This window comes from Phytophthora infestans, genomic scaffold (genome assembly GCF_000142945.1).
Source record: "Phytophthora infestans T30-4 supercont1.3 genomic scaffold, whole genome shotgun sequence".
Lineage (NCBI taxonomy): Eukaryota > Oomycota > Peronosporomycetes > Peronosporales > Peronosporaceae > Phytophthora > Phytophthora infestans.
Genome location: NW_003303756.1, coordinates 4,916,451 through 4,934,603, shown reverse-complemented (window position 1 = coordinate 4,934,603; position 18,153 = coordinate 4,916,451). Strand labels below are relative to the sequence as shown.

Here is an 18,153-nt window from a genome sequence, read left to right as displayed (position 1 = left end):
CTCATATAATGATCTTCGAGCAAGTTTCTCTGAAATCGATATTCGTCTTGAGAGACGTTTGCGCTTAGACTTCGCTAAGTCGAAAGCACGCCGTCAACTCTCGGGACCCCGTCCCCATCACCACGAGGCGCCACCGCCTCCCGCTCATGCTGCGCTTGAGCGACCGACCGACAGGTCGGTTGCTGAGCTCAGGCGCCGACCAGTGGCTGTAACAGCCGGCTCGTGGGAATGAGCGGCGCTCTACGTCCATCTTGGCACCGGCTCCGAACGCGCGTCCTCATCCTACGCGGCACCTCCAGCTGAAGCAGCTCCACGCTGCTCCACAACACAGCCTTCCTGACCTCGGGAGTCGCTTCCTCCACCTCCACGATCTCCACCTTAGCGTATTTTGCCAAAACCATCGCCTCTTACGTCGCTTCGGTCTCCACCGCAGTCACAATATCAATCACAGTCAATCTCTGTACGGACAGCTCAGTAATACTTTTTAAGTGCAGACGCGAGGTAACACACGCCAGCACTGTCAAACAACGCGCAGTCGACGTCCAGCTCGGCTATCGCCAACAGCGCCTGCTCTCCACACCATTCACCGCTGCCGCCACCCCGCTATGCCGACGGAGGACTTGGTGGTCCCCAGAAGCGTTGCTCCGCGATTGCCTCGAAACAGCTATATCCCGAATCTAATCGGAAGCGGCGACAATATGTGGTATGTAGGTGGGAGGGCTGATACGCGACGGAGGTGACCGACTTCTGCGTTCTCCACAACGTTTGTCTTTGTCAGCACGTGTCAATCGCCACCAAGCCATACATGTGCCCAAAACAAACGTGGACCTGCCGGGAGAAGTATCATCGATTTTACCTTCCGCGAATCCTGTTCTCGTCAGAAGGCAAAGTGCGCATGAGCTCACACCTGTACAAGCCGAAGCATGAGACCATGAATCAGCGCAATTTGAGCCCCGGAGAAGATGTAGTGTCTGGAACCCGCCAAAGCGTTGTGCGCTTGATCAACTTGTCGATATTAGCAAGTTCGTAAACATTTATAAGCTAGTATGGTAATTACAGAAACCTAAAAGTGTCGAAGTGTGAAGTTGTCTTGATTAAATTAAAAAGAAATTCGAATATCAATAACTTTGGAATGAACGATAAACGTATGCACGCTGTGGCTCGGCTTTCCAGCTACATACAATGTCAGCCTCCTTGAAAAACTCAAAGGAAGAGCAAAACGCATCAAAACAAGGTTCGCGGTGACGTGGGCATATGGGAGCTGTGCAAATGACGTGACGCACTCGAGGCAGCCCTCCAAGTTCACACTTCACGAACTAGGTGGTGACACTCTCGAACAAAATGTTGTTCCAAAAGACAAGGTTGCTTGTGCGTACGACTCCACCCGCGAGAAGGAAAGCCCAGTGATGTTCTTCCAAACGCGATCTACTCGTTCATCTATACGTCGGGCATGCGGGCTCCTCGCAATCATATCCACGCCAACATTCTGCACGTCTGCGCGAACTTCGAATCCTATCCGTTGGTCGCAAGCACTACTTGAGCGACAACATTGCAAAGTCCAGCACTGATATAAAACAAATGTCACGTCCCTTGATGTCACAAGCTCTTGCAATAGTATCGTCACACCCGGCGGCAGCACTTCTCCGACATTCAGGTGAGAGATGCCGCGCGTGTAGGCGACCGCAGCACGTGGTACACCCGCAAAAATCGCAGTGACAGCTTTCTCCGCATTCAATGAGCACAGGACTGGTGCCGGTTGCATCGGAAGTACTGTCGTCGCCATATTCGTCCCCTGAAAATTTGAAAACGGAAGTTGCAGCTTTGGGAGCGTCGTTTCGGCGTCTGTTGGGCGTCTTCCTGGCGTCACGAATGTATGCCTAACCTCTAAGCGCAAAGCCGCGGCGTTTCGTGCATCTGCTCGTACAGCTCGTGCCACCGCAGCTTCTGGTGGTCGGGAGTATAGCTGCAAGGGCTGCTGCCCTACTTCCTTGAGATAATTCAGTCGCTGCTGGGCGTGCTGCTTCACGTGCTGCTCCAGTCCCTGCGTCAGATTTTGGTGGCGACCGCGGTCCTGTGAGCGATGCGGGCGGAGTAGCTTCTTCTTCTTGTGGCAGTAGCCGCCTTCGTGCACTGGACGAGATGTTCCGGAGCTGCTGCGTTACCGCAAGAGGGCGACCGCAGGGGCGATGAACTGGTGTGAACAATTTATTAGAAACTCTCGGCCCCATGCACGATACAGAGCCTGGAGAGGTTGACGATGCGCGACCGCCGTGTGTTTCGTGGATCTCATAATGTGGGCAACGTCACTCCACGGGATGTGCGTTCCTCCGTCGATGTATCCTTGGGCAAGATGGACAAGCGGTTTGTCGTCGTCGAACGTGAACGTTGTTCGCATGTCAGCACAAAAGCGGCAATGTCGGTGAATGTTGTGAGACTCCTGGTTTTCGTATGGAAATGACTGAGGTCCAGGCATTCGTTACAGGAGCAAAATCTGGACAGAGGGTGATGAGCGGTGTCATTTTTTGATTATGGTGACGCAATCTCGGATTTATGTGCATACATTGATACTTAATTGCATTTCTTTTATTGGTGTACGCCACATCTGGTAAAATATGTAGCGGGTAGGAAACCCATACCTTGACGTGATTGGTAGTTACAAAACACGGTGGTGCGTTAGCTGAGCTTCTGTCAACAGATGCATTTTGCTTCCCTTGGTAAACGATTCTCTCGCAGGTCTTGGCCAGGGGTTAATGGTAACTCCAAAATCGGTGAAGTTAATATTGTGAAAATATCACCTGTTGACCAGCTAATATAAAAATGTTACCTAATAATTTCTTCTGAGACAAAATGATATTACTAAATATCAACTTAATATTAGTCAGTACGATATTATATTTTTCAAACATTGCGTAATTTGTTTAAATCCACCAACCAGATGCTGTTAGCGTTCGACTAGCTGAAGTATGACTAATCAACCGTGAGGAGATGGAGTCCGGGACAGCTGTGAGAGTGACGGCAAGGTTGGCGTCGTGTGTTGGCACTGCTGAGAGCATTTATCTAGCGTTACAGGCTGCAGGTTTATTAGACGCACGATATGGACGAGGCTATCGGTAGATAACAAGAACAATTATCTTGATTTCGCTCTATCGACATTAAACAACTGCAAGCGTTTGCAGTTATCCATCTCGCTCGCCTTTATCTGTGTCACAGTAAAATACTAGAGCAAATACTCGTCAGTCTTAAAGCCTACTGCTGTTCTAGAACCTGTCCGAAAGAGTATTTGTGAGCTCTCGGGTGGCAATAATCGTACTTAAGTGGGTGAATTTAAAAATATCAGAGTAAATATTAAAATACTATATTATCTTTCGAAACTCTGAGCTACTATTACTTCGTAGTATTTAATTTCGAAAATAGTACTATTACTATTAAAAATATCATATGATATTTGGCGACCATGAAAGGAGGCAAATGCCCCTGTTGACCACGAAAGGGTTAAGGTAAAATGCCAGTTTAAGTCAGTGACAGTTGACCAACTTTAAAAGCTCGTAATTTTCAACGGACATTGAAGATGAGAATAAAACAACCACGACTGGAATTATCAGAATCTCGTCTTTCTTATTAACACATTCATTGAGTACTATTCGGCCATCAGTGGCGGTTTGAAATTACCATCTTTTTTCGTCGTGTGCCAGTTTAAGACAATTTTAAACCTGACTTGAGTATGGACAAGAGACTTTTATGTACGATCGTGCACGTACTGTTGAATTTCTGTAAATTCCGATTAGAACCCTCGTAAAATTATAACCTTGACTTGGATCAAAATAGATGGTGTATTAAAATCCGGAGTATTTAGAAGCTCACCTCGAACAGAACCGTATCACTGCTAGCAACTTCTGACTGCTGCTGCACTAGCACCAATTCGCTCTCCATGCCTTGTTCCTCTTCGTGTTTGTGCTCGTTCTCGTGGTTGTGATCGTGGTATTGCTTTTGATAAAGCTCTTGGTCCTGGTGGTGCATACCACTCGCTGTCGTTTTGTAAAAATCCTGTCTCTCTGCGATTTTCTTGTTCGCTTCGGCGCGTTTCGTTGAGAGGGCTGGTCAGGTTGCTGAAGCATCTCACGCGTTAACAATCTACCAGCCACTGTCTTGGTTTTTCTTTTCCTACTCTGCTTTTGTTGGCGAGCAGGCAGAAGCACGATATCGTGCTGTACTGTCTCCTTGTGTCGCAGCCAAGAAGCCTTTTTGACGGTAGCGGAAACTCCGTTGTGTTGGCATTGATGGAGCGGTGGTGTCTCATCCGTGTACTGCAGTAAATGCAAGCTTCCAGACGCGTCGAAGAAGCCTCTGGCCTGGCGCGTTTTTCTCTGTGGGAAAGCACGACATATAGCGAATGGGCAGGCGGTGAGCTGCTTTGACATTTAGCACAGTGCCTGGCGAAATGGGACGTTGGCACCTGCATCAAGTGGCGCGAAAAAGCGAACGATTCGCGCGCGTGCACCTGCGAAGAAACACTTGAGTGGGGAGGGTGCCGGAGAAGGAGCTCAGGGGAATGCGGAAGAGGGTACAGAGTGCAGCGAGGGATCACGTGATGAGTCCAAGACGAGCTCCGGCCGTCCGAAGCGATCCCGTCTGCTGTCAACCTTGTGATCACGGCTTGAGTAACTGATAGCGTCAGTCTATTTTGATTTAATTCACTATTGCAGAATGTCACGCAATACAGCCTTATTGCAGCTGTTGCTAGTGTTAGTATTATATACTCTCTCGCTCAGCATTGCACTTCGACGCCATGAGTCTACCACACACCAGGCTAGACTTTATTGAACGACCTACATGATTGCAGTACAAACGCGTATTGCTGACCACAATGATGCCCATACGTGATACCTCCTCCGGGGAATAGGTTTAGCTTGCGCCAGTCCACTATACACGATAGCAAAAAAATAGACTTTTGTTTTGGAGCCATTACCCCATATACACGTTAAATCAGCTAGGATTGAGGGAGATGGGGGGACCAGAAACCTTTCGGTCTCAAGGGGTTAACTAAGCGCAACTGATGGCTTGGTATTTGTACCAAAATATATCAGTGAGGCGGCAAATTTCTCAGTTGCTGCTTCGACGTCTACTCCCGCCGCTGCGGCCGCGGTTCCTTCCCCTGCCACTGCGGCTCCCGCTTTGACTGCCCCCAACACCGCCGATGGATCACCGGTTGTTGAGCTGTCCCCTAGTCGCAGCAGCAGATGAGCTCCTTGGAAAGTCGCGGTTGCGAGCTCTTAAACGAAATAATTTTTTTGATGATAGAAAATGACAACCTCGCTCAAATCATATTACCTCAATTCAAGAGGCGTAAGAGTTTATCTGTGACACCATGTATTTTTTTTTTTAATATTTACTCGTATTTAAAAAACTATTGTATACTGCTGTCACCGCCCGACTTCGGGCTTATCCGTGAGCTGTTGCGGTGCTACTCGTCTTTGCTACTCGTCTACTTGTGCACAGTATTTACTTATCTACCAGCACTCTTTAGACTTTAAACTGCTAGCATCTGCATATTTTACCAACATTACTACATAAAACACGGTGAAGTGCGGCGCGAACAGGTGCAGTGGAAACAGCCCTGTAGCTGTACAATCAAATTGGGATGGATTTACCAGCGCAAACATAAGGCACTGCACCTTGGTGTAGCCTCGTGGCCACATCGACTAATATATGCAGGTGGGTTTAGATAAAACATTTAGCTAAAGATTAGGGAACGACTTTTTTCACACCACTTAACGATGACTGTCTGCCATTTTTAGCGCCGGCAAATTTTATTTTTTGTTACTGCAAAGCACAATACAACTTAAAAAAAGCTCTTTTCTAATACTACGTTGTTTTACTTCTGCGATAATATTATAATAAAAAAGTTATAGTATTTTAAACATTAAAACCACATTAAATGTGGTTTTAATACTACACTACTACTCTTTAAATAATTTTGGTTTGATTTTTCTTACCTCAACTGAGATTTGTTTTTTTTCAAACCAGAGATTAATAAAGAAAGAAAAAAAGAAGGAAACAAGCGCAGGTCGGAACAATCACAACGTGAGTATGACTCCTCTTCATTTTAAGGATCCGACGCTCACTAGATAGATGCAAACAATCTCAATTAGAAAATCGTCTAAGCCGACAGAGCGGGGATGGCCTGAGGGTCCGTGTTGAACATCTCGTTCGGGTCGTACTCCGTCTTGATCTTCTGCAGCTTCTCGAAGTTACCGCCACCATACAGGTACTCGGCCATCTCCGGCACCGTCCACTTCTCGTCACGGTACGTCGTGAAACCACCGGGTACACCACCCGAAGCCTTGTAAGCGTCCACAAACTTGTAGAAACCCTCACGCATGGTCGTCATCGTGCTGTCCGCGAACGAAACGTTGAAGGCAGACGAGCGCATGTCCCAACGAACCAGGTGCAGGTTGTCATCGTGCTTCCAGGCTGAAGCGTCAGCCTTCACACCCTTCGCGTACTTGCCACCCCAGATGTCCACGAAGCCAGAGGCCGATGCGTCCGGAAGCTTAGGAGAGAAGGCAGTGTTGGAGAACAGCTCCCAGGCCGTGGCGTTGTTTAGCGGGGTCTTACGGGGAATCGTCACTGAGGTAATGTAGAAGTAGCGACGCGGGGTGAGCGTCTCCTTAAAGAGGCCTGGGGTCGTAATGTCCTCAGAAGTCCAGAAATCGTTTTCCTCGATCGTGAGAATCATTGAAGAAGGCAAGTTCTTCATGAGCGAACCCAGCACAGTCTTGGCCTCGGCGCCCCCGCCATAGAAGAAACCCTGCAGAGCAGACTTGGTCTTAAGGCTGAAGCGGATGGACACAAGATCGTTGTTGTCCTTGCCCAGAGCCCACGTCTGCGTACCGACAAGCGCGTCAACATTGTCCTGCTGCGTCGGCTTGTAGCTCGAGTTGAACTCGATGGTGTAGTTCGTCACACGCTCCGAAGGAGGCTCGTACGTCTTGATCTTGAAGTCCAAAACAACACCCAACGAGCTGGCAGCACCTCGCACACCCCAGAACAGGGCCGAGTTCTGCTTGGCATCGGCGTCAACGATGGAACCGTTGGCGAGAGCCACGCGCACAGACTCAATGTTGTCCAGGACCGTGCCGCTAGAGCGAGACAGAGTGCCGAAACCTGAAGCGGCCACACCAGTCATGCCGACATCAGGGCAACGGCCGTGAGGAAGTGTACGCTGGTGCTTGTTCCACATAAAGTTCGCAGCCTCCGAGATCATGACAGGACCACCGTACGACAGGAGCTGCGTCGATTCGTCGTACTCGAGGTGCTTCAGACCCTTCAGGTTAACAATAAGGGCACCATCGTTGCGGCCGAAGCCCATGCTGGAAAACGATCGGTTGCCACCGAGAGTAGTCACCTTAAGACCAGCCTTGGCGGCGCATTTCAGAGTGGCAGAAACCTCTTCTTCGGTCTTAGGGAAAGCGACAACGGAAGGCACGGGGCTCACACGTGAGTTCCAAGCTTCGGTGTCCACGGCCCAGGTAGAAGTGGTGGGTAGCGAGGTCTCAACGCCAGCCTTGTCGAGGCACGAACCGATGTCGGCCTGGGAAGCACCGCCAGCGACAGCACCGCCACCGGCAGCGGCAAACCCACCTTGGGCGGCGATAAGAGAACAGAGAGCGAATATCGTGCGACTAGCGCCGGAGACGGAAGCGACCATGGTTTGCCTTGTGTTTTGGAGACTTGAGTGTTAAAAGGCAAATGTGAAAGTGCGACAGTAGCTATCGCCGTTCTCGTTGCCGTGCTTTGATGATCGAATTAATCTGCTGTGATTAAACGCCATCAATGCATCGTAATATTGTAAGGATCTTCGGAGAAAACAAAAACTACATACATGTACATGTATTAAAGTATGTACTGTACATGTATGAGCCATACACTTGTGACAAGACAAGTCTTGTCAGGCATTGGAGTATTGGCAGTGGACTCCATTATGAAGGTGCTTGACTCAAGCACAAGCCTTGAGCCACACCTTCTCCAAGCCCATGATTCAGCGTCGGTTCTTCTGCTCGGCTGCAACAAGACGAAAGGGTTACAGCACAGATTGTTTTGCCCTTCCAGCACCATTACCGGTAATACGGGTACACGGTACAGTACTGTGACGAAAAGTCAGTGCGAACAAAACCATTTTGGGGTGAGCGGTCTTATTAATAGCAACAATTAATTTCTAATCCCAGACTCAGCGTAGAGGACTTAAAGGAAGGCCGCGCAGCGGCCCCCCCCCCCCCCCCCCGAGCGCAGCGCAGTAAGCGAAAAGAGGGGCGGGCCCACGTCAATAAGCGAGTGCCCTACCTTTACTCTAATTTAAGAGTACTATAATATCTGTACACGTTTAAAAGTCGATGCTATGTTACCTCAGTAGGGCAAAATAACGAATACCAAACTGAAAAGGCTCCTGCAAAACACAATCGTCGGTTTGGGGTGCCAGCAAAAACCAAAAAGGGCGCCACCAAAATACAGGTGCACGCAGTTGAACTGTATGGATACCCGCATTATTGTAATACAATATATTACTACTATTATTAATAATATTTTACTGCAACTTTTATTAAGATAAAATGCGGAGCTACCGTCAATTTCCCATTTGCTTAATTAAATATCAATAGCAACAATAGTATAACTTGTTGTTAGCGATCGGTAATAGTTAGCTCTACGTGGGCGATGTATTACCTTCACGGATGCATTTTAACCTGACCTAATAGTCGACTTATATGTATCTCGTATCCCGGATGCATATTAACTCGACCCGGTCGACTTATTTTGCATCCCCGATGAAGGTTAACTCAACCAGTCGACTTTTCTTGCATCCCCGACAAAGGTTAACTCAACCAGTCGACTTATCTCGAATCTTGCTCTGACAAACTTGGTCTGCTCGTGCTTTGGCGATGTTCATTACACTGTACAGTCTGCTATCTAGCAAACGCTTACGACCGAGGAAAGCGTAGATCATTTTTTACGGCTAGCTATTTATCGGGTCGGATACTGGTAAGGCATGATGAAGAGGTCAGGTGCACTATCCGACCTCATTACAAGGTCTGACCAAACACCAGACCATACAAAGAAAGCAAATGTATTGAAGCTAGAAGCATCATGCAAATATGAATGGTTGACCGTCTTGTGACTCCTACCACACTTAGACAACTGCTGATGTCACCTCATTCTCAGCATATTCGCCTGCATCGGTTGGAGCGCCGCAATCGCTGCTGCTATCAGCACCACTGTCGGAGTCCTGCATTGCTTCGTCATCTTTGTCGGAGTTGGAGTCGTCAGACTCCATCGGCAGCTCAACCGCCCTCGGCAACTTATCGTCCCACGTTGTTGTCCACGAGCACGTCTACCTCGTACAGCAGCTAGTAAAGCAACATGCTCTCGCGCGAGGGCCTCGATTGTGGCCACAAAAATCGCCATACTGAGGTGAGGTGTCGAAAAGGCAGCGTTAAGCTCCCTATTAAAGCACTCTAATGGGTTGTTCGTGCGAGCAATAAGCTGTTCCGTTAGCCCATGCACATTCCAAGCTACAGGGTCATAGATCGCAAACCAAGTGCGCTTAAGGTAACGCCAAAAACATACTCCACCTTGATTGGTTGTAGGAAACACCAGCATTTCTGCAGCGTTCCTTAGCTTGATACTTCACCCACCGGATACCAGCACCGTCAAGCTGTTCGATAGGAAGAATAGTAAGCATGTCCAAAACGCCCATTGTCATCGCTTCACTAGCCGGTCGGTTTGATATACCGATTTTTCGTATTTTCCTGTGGACAGCTTGCTTAAAGTGAAATAAGCAGCCGATGATATCGGCGTTGAGGAAATGATTTCCGACAGAGTCGATATGGGCTCGTTCGAAGTCGCAGACAATTTCAGTGGGCTCGAGTTGGTGATCAGCTGCTTGCCGAATGAAATGGAACATGGAGTTGTACGTATCCCAGGTTCGGCTGATTGTTAACACGTGAACCACAGGCACATACTTGCCGCACGACCTGTCGTGTACCATGACTACGACGCATTGTTGGAGCTAGCGCGGCACACACCGGAAGGTGCCGTCGACAAAGAGTGACGTGCCCGCACATTTTCAACAGTGCGATCAGCTCGGGGTGTGCCCACCCGATAGTTCTGCTTGGTTACTCGCTGTCATTGAAACTACTGATATAGGAAAAAGTTTAATGGTCGATCACTGACACGTGACAAGGGAGGCACCTCAATGTGACCCGTGTATATTTCCCACCAAAGTGGCGATTTTCGTATACGGTGCACTCGACTTAACACCTGCTCTCGCGTGAGTCCAATTAAAGCCTGGTTCGGGTCTTCACCATAGAATTGCTCGTTGACTCGAGACCATATAGACTCAGCAGACAAAGCAACATTGCTGCAAGAAAGTTCGTCAACTGCAGCACGCATTGGTTCCAATATATTCTCTGTTGGGGCTGCGACGATGTGATCGTCTTGGTAAGTATTCTGGATAAAGTTTCCGTATTCCATCGAGACAATCAAGAACTTAGCTTTATTCATGATCCAGTAGCTACACCGATATACTATTTTCTAGCGTGACAATCACGCATGTGTATACTGGCACCCGCCGATGTTTATAGAGCTTGTGTTGCGTTCGTGTCGAGTAGCAGCAGTGTGAGACAATCGCGTTGGTATTTGACTGTCCTGCTCACGCCGCACTAGCTGGGGAGGTGTTGCTCGCTGCTGGTTGAGGCGGGTCGTTGCTGGAGTGGCTGTGAGGTGGCGTGGAGATAGCGCATTGCGCTGGTTCCGCGGGCTCCGGGTCGGCGAAAGCCATGACGCCCCGACGAGTTGTTTGAGCTCGTTGCTTCTCGAGCTAACTTGAAAATCTGAAATGGCAAGAACGGACGTTGGTAAGCTGATGGGGGTTACCAGCTTTACGATGTTATAATAAAACTTGATGTGGATGCATCTCGTATGCAGGATAACTCAACCCGGTCTGATGCAGACTAACTCGACCAGCCGACTTATCTCGCATCCTAAATGCAGGTTAGCTCGACCGGCCGACTTATCTCGAATCCCAAATGCAGGCTAACTCGACTGGCCGACTTGTCTCGCATCCCAAATGCAAATTAACTCGACTTGTATTGGAGACTTGATTTCAAGCTAATTCATGCACTACTTCGCCGTTTGCCGTTTGATAGTTCTTGACCAACATACATATCGCTCACTCCCTGAACGAGTTTCATTGCACTATTACTGGGGTAGCCGATGCGAGATCCAGATCGTGTTAAAGTCAGTGTACCGTTATGACATGGATTCCAGAATGCAAATGGGCACTAGGAAATGTATTCTGGCTACACGAGTAAAAGGGCAATATTTCTTGTTCGTTATTCGACGAGCGTGTAGTGCAAGAATGGACATCAACGTTTAATTACTATCGATAGATGATATTATCAGGAGATCCCGCACTTAGCAGAGATGGTATTTCTGCTCAGTGCTCAGAGAAACGCGACAAGTTGTGTTAGTCAGACGCGTATCGACCAAAAGTCTAGATGCGGTTAGTGGCGAGCGACCGGATGCGAGGTAGTCGACTAACATAGCAAGTGTATAGCGACAGCCATGATCCTTGCAAGTTTTCGCGTGTAGAGCTACCTCAATTTATCCTACTGGGTGCTTGTGTGTATGCATGTTGATGAATGTGGGCGGCGTGCCGGGTTCCGCAATCGGTTTGATAGATGCAGAAAACTACCAAAGATTCCGAAGAGTGCATTAATAAAAATTGTTCTAAAATGAACGTTTTCTCATGTGTGTGGTTGCAAGCATGATTTTTTACATGCCTGGACGGTGGTCCCCCATAGACAAACTGAGCTCTGGTGAGTGGTGTATTCAATAGGATTTGGGCTAGCGAAAGGGATAACATGTAACAGTGCAAGGTGCGTTTAAAAAAACATTTCTCATGAACAAACGTGGGATTTACAATAGTAAGGTTTGTGTTTTGCTACGTCCAATTAATAATTGAATCATGCTGCATGTGCGCTGATCACCTCATGTGAAATTTATCTCCCTTGAGGCAATTGCATGATGCAGCTAGGTAAACCTGAGATTACAATTCACCATTCATCACTCTATTCATTGGCATAGACTGAGTATGGTTTTCGAGGATGAAAAAACGCGCACCTTTGATTATAAGAACAAAAGTGTATGGTTTGTATTTGTAGTCACTACGATATGACTTTATTAAACGTGTTAATGCCCTGAGCTTAACCAGCAAAACCGTGTTGACGAGGGACTACAGCTAAACAGTTTAGTAAAGATGAGACTGGTTAACAGATTTAATATTATACACTGGAAAGTGTTTCTAAGTAAGCGTTTCAAAAATGTGGTGTCTGTTGATGATCTTTATTTCGAAGTGGAGGGTATTTTCACATCCGAATCCCTTCCATGGTGGCCAAACCGTCTACGCTCAGCTCAGCTGCATCCTTTGTGTTCTCAATGTAGGTCTTATGATCTCCAGTTCCGCAATTGTATGCAGTCAGCGAACACATCGTTCCCACATGTACTCCACTGGTGGATGGACTACAATATAAATTACTGGAACGGATACGGAGGGCATCGCCGGTATTGTATTGTCCCTCCGAGCTACAGGTAACTTATGCATTTGTCTAGCTAGATTAACCCTGGTAAACCACTCTCTGGATCTGGGTCGAGCAACGCGCCAGTGGCTAAAACTCGCTCGGCCCTATCGGGTTAATGCTCAGGAAGGTCTGGGTTTAGGAGGGTGATTATCACCGTGATAGGATAGAAGAAGTCCTCCACTTTTAACGATTTGCAGTCTCATGACACCCATTCCTGAGGAATAATTGACACAAGGGGAGGAATTTTCTCCCCTTGTGTCAATACCGGTATTTTAATAGTCTCTGCTACAATCTTCAAGCAGATGTTTTGAGCTAACATTTCTGAACCTCAATGACGCGCGATATATGTACAGTGTTTTATTAAAAATAGCAGCTGGCAAAAATTGACGACCACCTGGTTTGTGAAATCGTCACCGTGAATGGCATCGGTGTTGTCGAAGGGTATTATAGTAAGGTACATTTGTAATACAGGACATCCATCCACACGAATTGTTCCATGTAAGCAAATGGCGGATTAACGGAGACAAGCTGGGGTCCGAATCGCGAAATGTCAGGTGGGTCTACTACATATTTTTAACTTCAAATTGGCAAATTCGTAGTTTAATGTATAAAACTAGTAATCGAAGTGACTACATGTAACTACATGTAAATAGAAAAGATCAGTTGAGTGAACGGCTCTTCCTCCGTTTTCGTTTTCTTCTTTGAGTGTCCCTTATATCAAGATAAGTCAAAAGTATAGTCAGCGGCGCTGAGCGCTACAATCAAAACGGTACGAAACAGTTCTCTTCTAAACTTACAAAACGGCTGCTGACTTCGCATTCTTTTTAAAATTAACCCCTCCAGCCGTGCAAACCGGCTTGGTACATACCAATACTTACAGTTTTTAATATATAATTTATCAATAAATCAAACGATCACTAAATCACCAAATCGAATTATTTTAAAATGATTCGATCTGTGTAAAAATGATATTTAATGCTGAATCGGTGACCAGCGAAATAATAATATGTATAATATTAATATGTACTTAGGAGTGTTACAGGACACTGGTACTGAGTGAATCAGATACATGCAGCTTAAGCTAGCGATTGAATCCTCCTTGTATTATTAATAGAGGGATCTGCATCCGCGTTGACTGAAACTTGGAGGGCCGTAAAGCAGCTTCTGTAGTCAATGTGGATCTGATATGAAGGAAGGATGGCGACATCGAGCTGTTCATACCCAAGATGGGCGGTATTCGCTTATAGCAGAGTTGGGTTAAACTAGCTTTTCATGTAGAGCGGAATGCACGTGATGCAAGGTCGCCGGTGATATGTAATTGACCCATATGCTTAATCGAGTCATTTTCCCTTTTCTTCCGACGTCTAGTCGTAAGTATGGTGAAAATGAAAGTCACTGGACAGAAGGAGGAAGCGCCTTACCGTAAACATTGATACTGATCGGCGGATAGATGTACCAATATGCGAATGAGATAGAGAGTCCACTGTATTTCTAAGAGCTCCTTTCATACTCTAGTACAGATCATCATATTATGTTTAAAGGCCACGACGTCTTCTGTCTATACAGCTCACTCGCACAAAGCTCCATTTTACCTGAGCGTGTCATGCTTGTTTAAGTGTCTATAACTTCGGTTCAATGCTGGCGATTGTTCGTTTTTTTCATTATTTGGCGCCATGGTATCACATTTGTCAATTTTAAAATCGGTTCGCATTAAGTGGAACCGATCCCCGAGAAGCGGAGTTTTTATTTTATCTTAATCCTACCACATACCAAGAATGAAAATGCTGTCCGTAACGGAACTTCCGTTGGTCGCACACTCTTTCGTCAAATTGCTGGTGTGAAAAACATGTTTCAAAAACCCAGACAGGAACGGAGCTGTCATGCTGTCCATAGATATCCCTACAATCACGCGATTGCTGGATCACATACGATGATTATGTTGGACTGCTTTGCTCGCACTTTGGGTCTGGACAAGGAAAGTTGGAATGCCACGATAATCACTTCCTCTTTTGCCTCCAAGCACTCAAGTCTTCAACCTCGACTTCCAGTTACAAGGTCAAAGCATGGTTGCTTCGGTCTCCGGCGCTAGTCGCGCAATCTTCGCTCTCTGCTCTCTCATTGCCGCCCAGGGCGGGTTTGCTGCTGCTGGCGGTACCCAGGTCGAAATCGGTTCGTGCCTCGAAAAGGCTGGCATTGAGACCTCGTTGCCCACCACTTCTACCTGGGCCGTGGACACCGAGGCTTGGAACTCGCGTGTAAGCCCCGTGCCTTCTGTTGTCGCCTTCCCCAAGTCGGAGGAGGAGGTCTCGGCTGCCCTGACATGCGCTGCTGATGCTGGTCTTAAGGTGACTACTCTTGGTGGGAACCGTTCGTTCTCGAGCATGGGTTTCGGCCGCGACGACGGTGCTCTCGTTATGAGCTTAAAGTACTTGAAGCACCTCAAGTATGACGAGAAAACCAAGCTACTGTCGTACGGCGGTCCCGTCATGATCTCGGAAGCTGCGAACTACATGTGGAGCAACTTCAGCCGCACTCTTCCTCATGGTCGTTGCCCCGACGTTGGCATGACTGGAGTTGCCGCGTCTGGTTTCGGTACTCTGTCTCGTGCTAGCGGTACCGTGCTGGACAACATCGCTTCCGTCCGTGTGGCCCTCGCCAACGGCTCCATCGTCGACGCCGATGCCAAGCAGAACACCAACCTATTCTGGGGCGTGCGTGGTGCCGCCAGCTCTCTTGGTGTGGTGCTTGACTTCAAGATTAAGACGTACGACCCCCCCTCGCAGCGTGTGGTCAACTACACCATCGAATTTAACTCAAGCGTCAAGCCCACTCAGCAGGACAACGTGGAAGCGCTCATTGGAACGCAGAAATGGGCTTTAAGCAAGGATAACAACGATCTGGTCTCTATCCGCTTTAGTCTCAAGACCAAGTCTACTCTGCAGGGTTTCTTCTACGGCCCATCCAAGAAGGCCACGAAGGTGTTTGCCTCGCTCATGAAAAACCTTCCCCCTTCGATGGTTCTGACCACAAATGAGAGCGACTTCTGGACTTCGGAGACGATCTCGACTCCTGGTGTTGTGGCACAGACGCTCACCCCGCGTCGTTTCTTTTACATTACCTCAGTGACGATTCCCCGTAAGACCCCGCTAAACAACGCCACGGCCTGGGAGCTGTTCTCCAACACTGCCTTCTCTCCTAAACTTCCGGACGCCTCGGCCTCTGGCTTCGTGGACATCTGGGGTGGCAAGTACGCGAAGGGTGTGAAGGCTGACGCTTCAGCCTGGAAGCACGATGACAACCTGCACCTGGTTCGTTGGGACATGCGCTCGTCTGCCTTCAACGTTTCGTTCGCGGACAGCACGATGACGACCATGCGTGAGGGTTTCTACAAGTTTGTGGACGCTTACAAGGCTTCGGGTGGTGTACCCGGTGGTTTCACGACGTACCGTGACGAGAAGTGGACGGTGCCGGAGATGGCCGAGTACCTGTATGGTGGCGGTAACTTCGCGAAGCTGCAGAAGATCAAGACGGAGTACGACCCGAACGAGATGTTCAACACGGACCCTCAGGCCATCCCCGCTCTGGCGGCTTAAAGAAGCTTCGATCAACAGAAAGGCTTTTGACTTACGAAATAGATGTGATACGATCGTTGTGAAATTATTCCATTGCCTTCACAGCCGTGTAACCATGAAGTAATACCGGTACATGTTGAATGCTTTAAGTAGTACGTATTTTGCTCAATTCTTTGGGGTCAAACGAACAAATACATTACTGAAAGGTCTGACCGAAAAGGGATGAGGAGAGGTGGGTCTTTCTTGTCTGCTTACAGCTTGCTCTTCTAAAAGTGAAGTGAACGCCACGTGTGCAGGAATTAATAGCATTTTCCAACATAACTATTTGCAGTGATACTACTACTACTATTTTGATAATACTAATACTAATACTACTGCCGTGCCGACTGGTATTTACTATGAGTATTAGTATCACTCGCTGAAGGCGGTGCTATAGCTCTTTAGAGTACTACTATTCCAAGAACCCCGATTGAACAAGTCCAACCTTCAATCTGTAATTACTCAATGGTTGGTCCCCGCTCATCATTCATAGAAGATCGTTATACTCCAAAACGCGTCGTACAGCACACGGAGAAGATCGATAGCATCGTCGGAGCGCATCGACAAAGGGCTGTGCGGTGAGGGGCTGCCCAGAAGGCGACAAACTGAAGCCAGATCCCTTCATGGTGTGTGGTAAAGCAGGCGGCTTTACCAGGCGGCTTTACCACACACCGTGTAGGGGTCTGGCTTCAGTCATCACATGGGTGCCATCGGAGTGTTTGAAGGCAAGGACAGCGCACTAACGAGAGGTAATTCAGTTCTGTGCTCTGACATTAAGTATTTGTTACTCACTACAATGTATGCATTGCTTAAAATTATGCTGTCTTGTGTGTTTAAGGCAGGTTTGTGAGATGCCTGAGGACATCTGATGGTTGACAAACACGTAAGCGAGCACTCGCGGATGCCATGGCCGTGACACTGCAGTGTCGCGGCTTCACTTGGTGTCGGTCAAAAAGCCGGTTACCGATCCGTCGCACGGAGGCGTGCGATCCAGGAGCCCGCTGGACTCTGGAAACGGCTAACGACGAGAGGGCGCAGCCTCCTTCCGTCGCTGTACTGCGTACGGGCAGCGGTGGTTACAACTGCCAGCAGTATTCAGCTGCAAGCAGCATCTATCATGAAACAAGCACAGTTAGCAATAGCAGCAGCTAATAACTCCTCAAATACCAAACAAGGGTCCCCAGACGGCTGTGTGCCCTGCCGCCGTGCAGTGCTCACCTCACTTCTGGTCTTACCAGCTTTAGAGAAGTTCCTCAGCACCGCCGCCGTCGTGGTCGTTCTTGCCTGGGATTTTGCCTGGCAACTGTGCATTTGCGTCCTCGTCCTTCCCGTCTTCCTCCTCCTTCCTCACAACAAGCGCTCTAAGGGTCTCCTGAACGCAACCAACAGCCTTTAGCGCCTTTAAAGGTCTACCCTACGGAGGGTTCTAATACACACGCTGAGAGCGGCACTACCGCGCCAACCACGGCTTCTATGCTTTAAAGAGGTCATTTTCAAATATCTGGACCGGCTCGATTCTGACTTCGTGTTGTCGCCGAACACTACAGAAAAGAAGCGTACTGCCCCTGTCCACGCTGCAAAGTACCAGCAGTCGGGCAAACAGTAGACGAAGCTGGGGGTACGACACCATTGCTAAGACGAAAGTAAAGCCTGTTGCAAACGATGCCGGAGCTCTAGACCAAGATCCTCCCACGCCCGTGTCCGAACTTGGTGTTCCAATCCCTGCCAGGCATGCTCGGAAAGCTGGGACGACTGACAGAGTTTGGGACTTGATTCACCACTTCAACGAGCTATACCAGAACAATCCCTTGCAACCATCGAGAAATGTTTACCGCAATCTGTGCCTACTGTGCTGTGATGTGATCAAGGCACGCGCGAAAACGACTCGCTACAGCTGGGTATAGGCGCTG

General features: G+C 48.2%; 6 protein-coding genes across 6 annotated transcripts; 3 read left to right on the top strand and 3 right to left on the bottom strand.

Annotated features, from left to right (window-relative positions):
- Window positions 1-605: 605 nt before the first annotated feature.
- PITG_02933 (uncharacterized protein) lies at window positions 606-1,098 on the top strand (the record flags this gene model as incomplete). The annotated part of the gene is made up of 3 exons (XM_002907744.1): window positions 606-638; window positions 737-1,008; window positions 1,086-1,098. 3 exons carry the CDS (start codon window positions 606-608, stop codon window positions 1,096-1,098), a joined length of 318 nt encoding a protein of 105 aa, XP_002907790.1.
- A 211-nt stretch (window positions 1,099-1,309) lies between these two features.
- On the bottom strand, window positions 1,310-2,395 carry PITG_02932 (uncharacterized protein; the record flags this gene model as incomplete). Its single annotated transcript, XM_002907743.1, has 2 exons — window positions 1,310-2,153; window positions 2,238-2,395. The coding sequence occupies 2 exons, from the start codon at window positions 2,393-2,395 to the stop codon at window positions 1,310-1,312; spliced, it is 1,002 nt and encodes a 333-aa protein (XP_002907789.1).
- Window positions 2,396-3,813: 1,418 nt separating this feature from the next.
- Window positions 3,814-4,024, bottom strand: PITG_02931 (uncharacterized protein; the record flags this gene model as incomplete). Its single annotated transcript, XM_002907742.1, has 1 exon — window positions 3,814-4,024. One exon carries the CDS (start codon window positions 4,015-4,017, stop codon window positions 3,850-3,852), a length of 168 nt encoding a protein of 55 aa, XP_002907788.1.
- Window positions 4,025-6,157: 2,133 nt separating this feature from the next.
- On the bottom strand, window positions 6,158-7,708 carry PITG_02930 (berberine-like protein; the record flags this gene model as incomplete). The annotated part of the gene is made up of 1 exon (XM_002907741.1): window positions 6,158-7,708. One exon carries the CDS (start codon window positions 7,706-7,708, stop codon window positions 6,158-6,160), a length of 1,551 nt encoding a protein of 516 aa, XP_002907787.1.
- Window positions 7,709-14,695: 6,987 nt separating this feature from the next.
- Window positions 14,696-16,225, top strand: PITG_02928 (berberine-like protein; the record flags this gene model as incomplete). The annotated part of the gene is made up of 1 exon (XM_002907740.1): window positions 14,696-16,225. The coding sequence occupies one exon, from the start codon at window positions 14,696-14,698 to the stop codon at window positions 16,223-16,225; it is 1,530 nt and encodes a 509-aa protein (XP_002907786.1).
- Window positions 16,226-17,149: 924 nt separating this feature from the next.
- Window positions 17,150-17,849, top strand: PITG_02927 (uncharacterized protein; the record flags this gene model as incomplete). The annotated part of the gene is made up of 2 exons (XM_002907739.1): window positions 17,150-17,303; window positions 17,791-17,849. 2 exons carry the CDS (start codon window positions 17,150-17,152, stop codon window positions 17,847-17,849), a joined length of 213 nt encoding a protein of 70 aa, XP_002907785.1.
- Window positions 17,850-18,153: the final 304 nt, after the last annotated feature.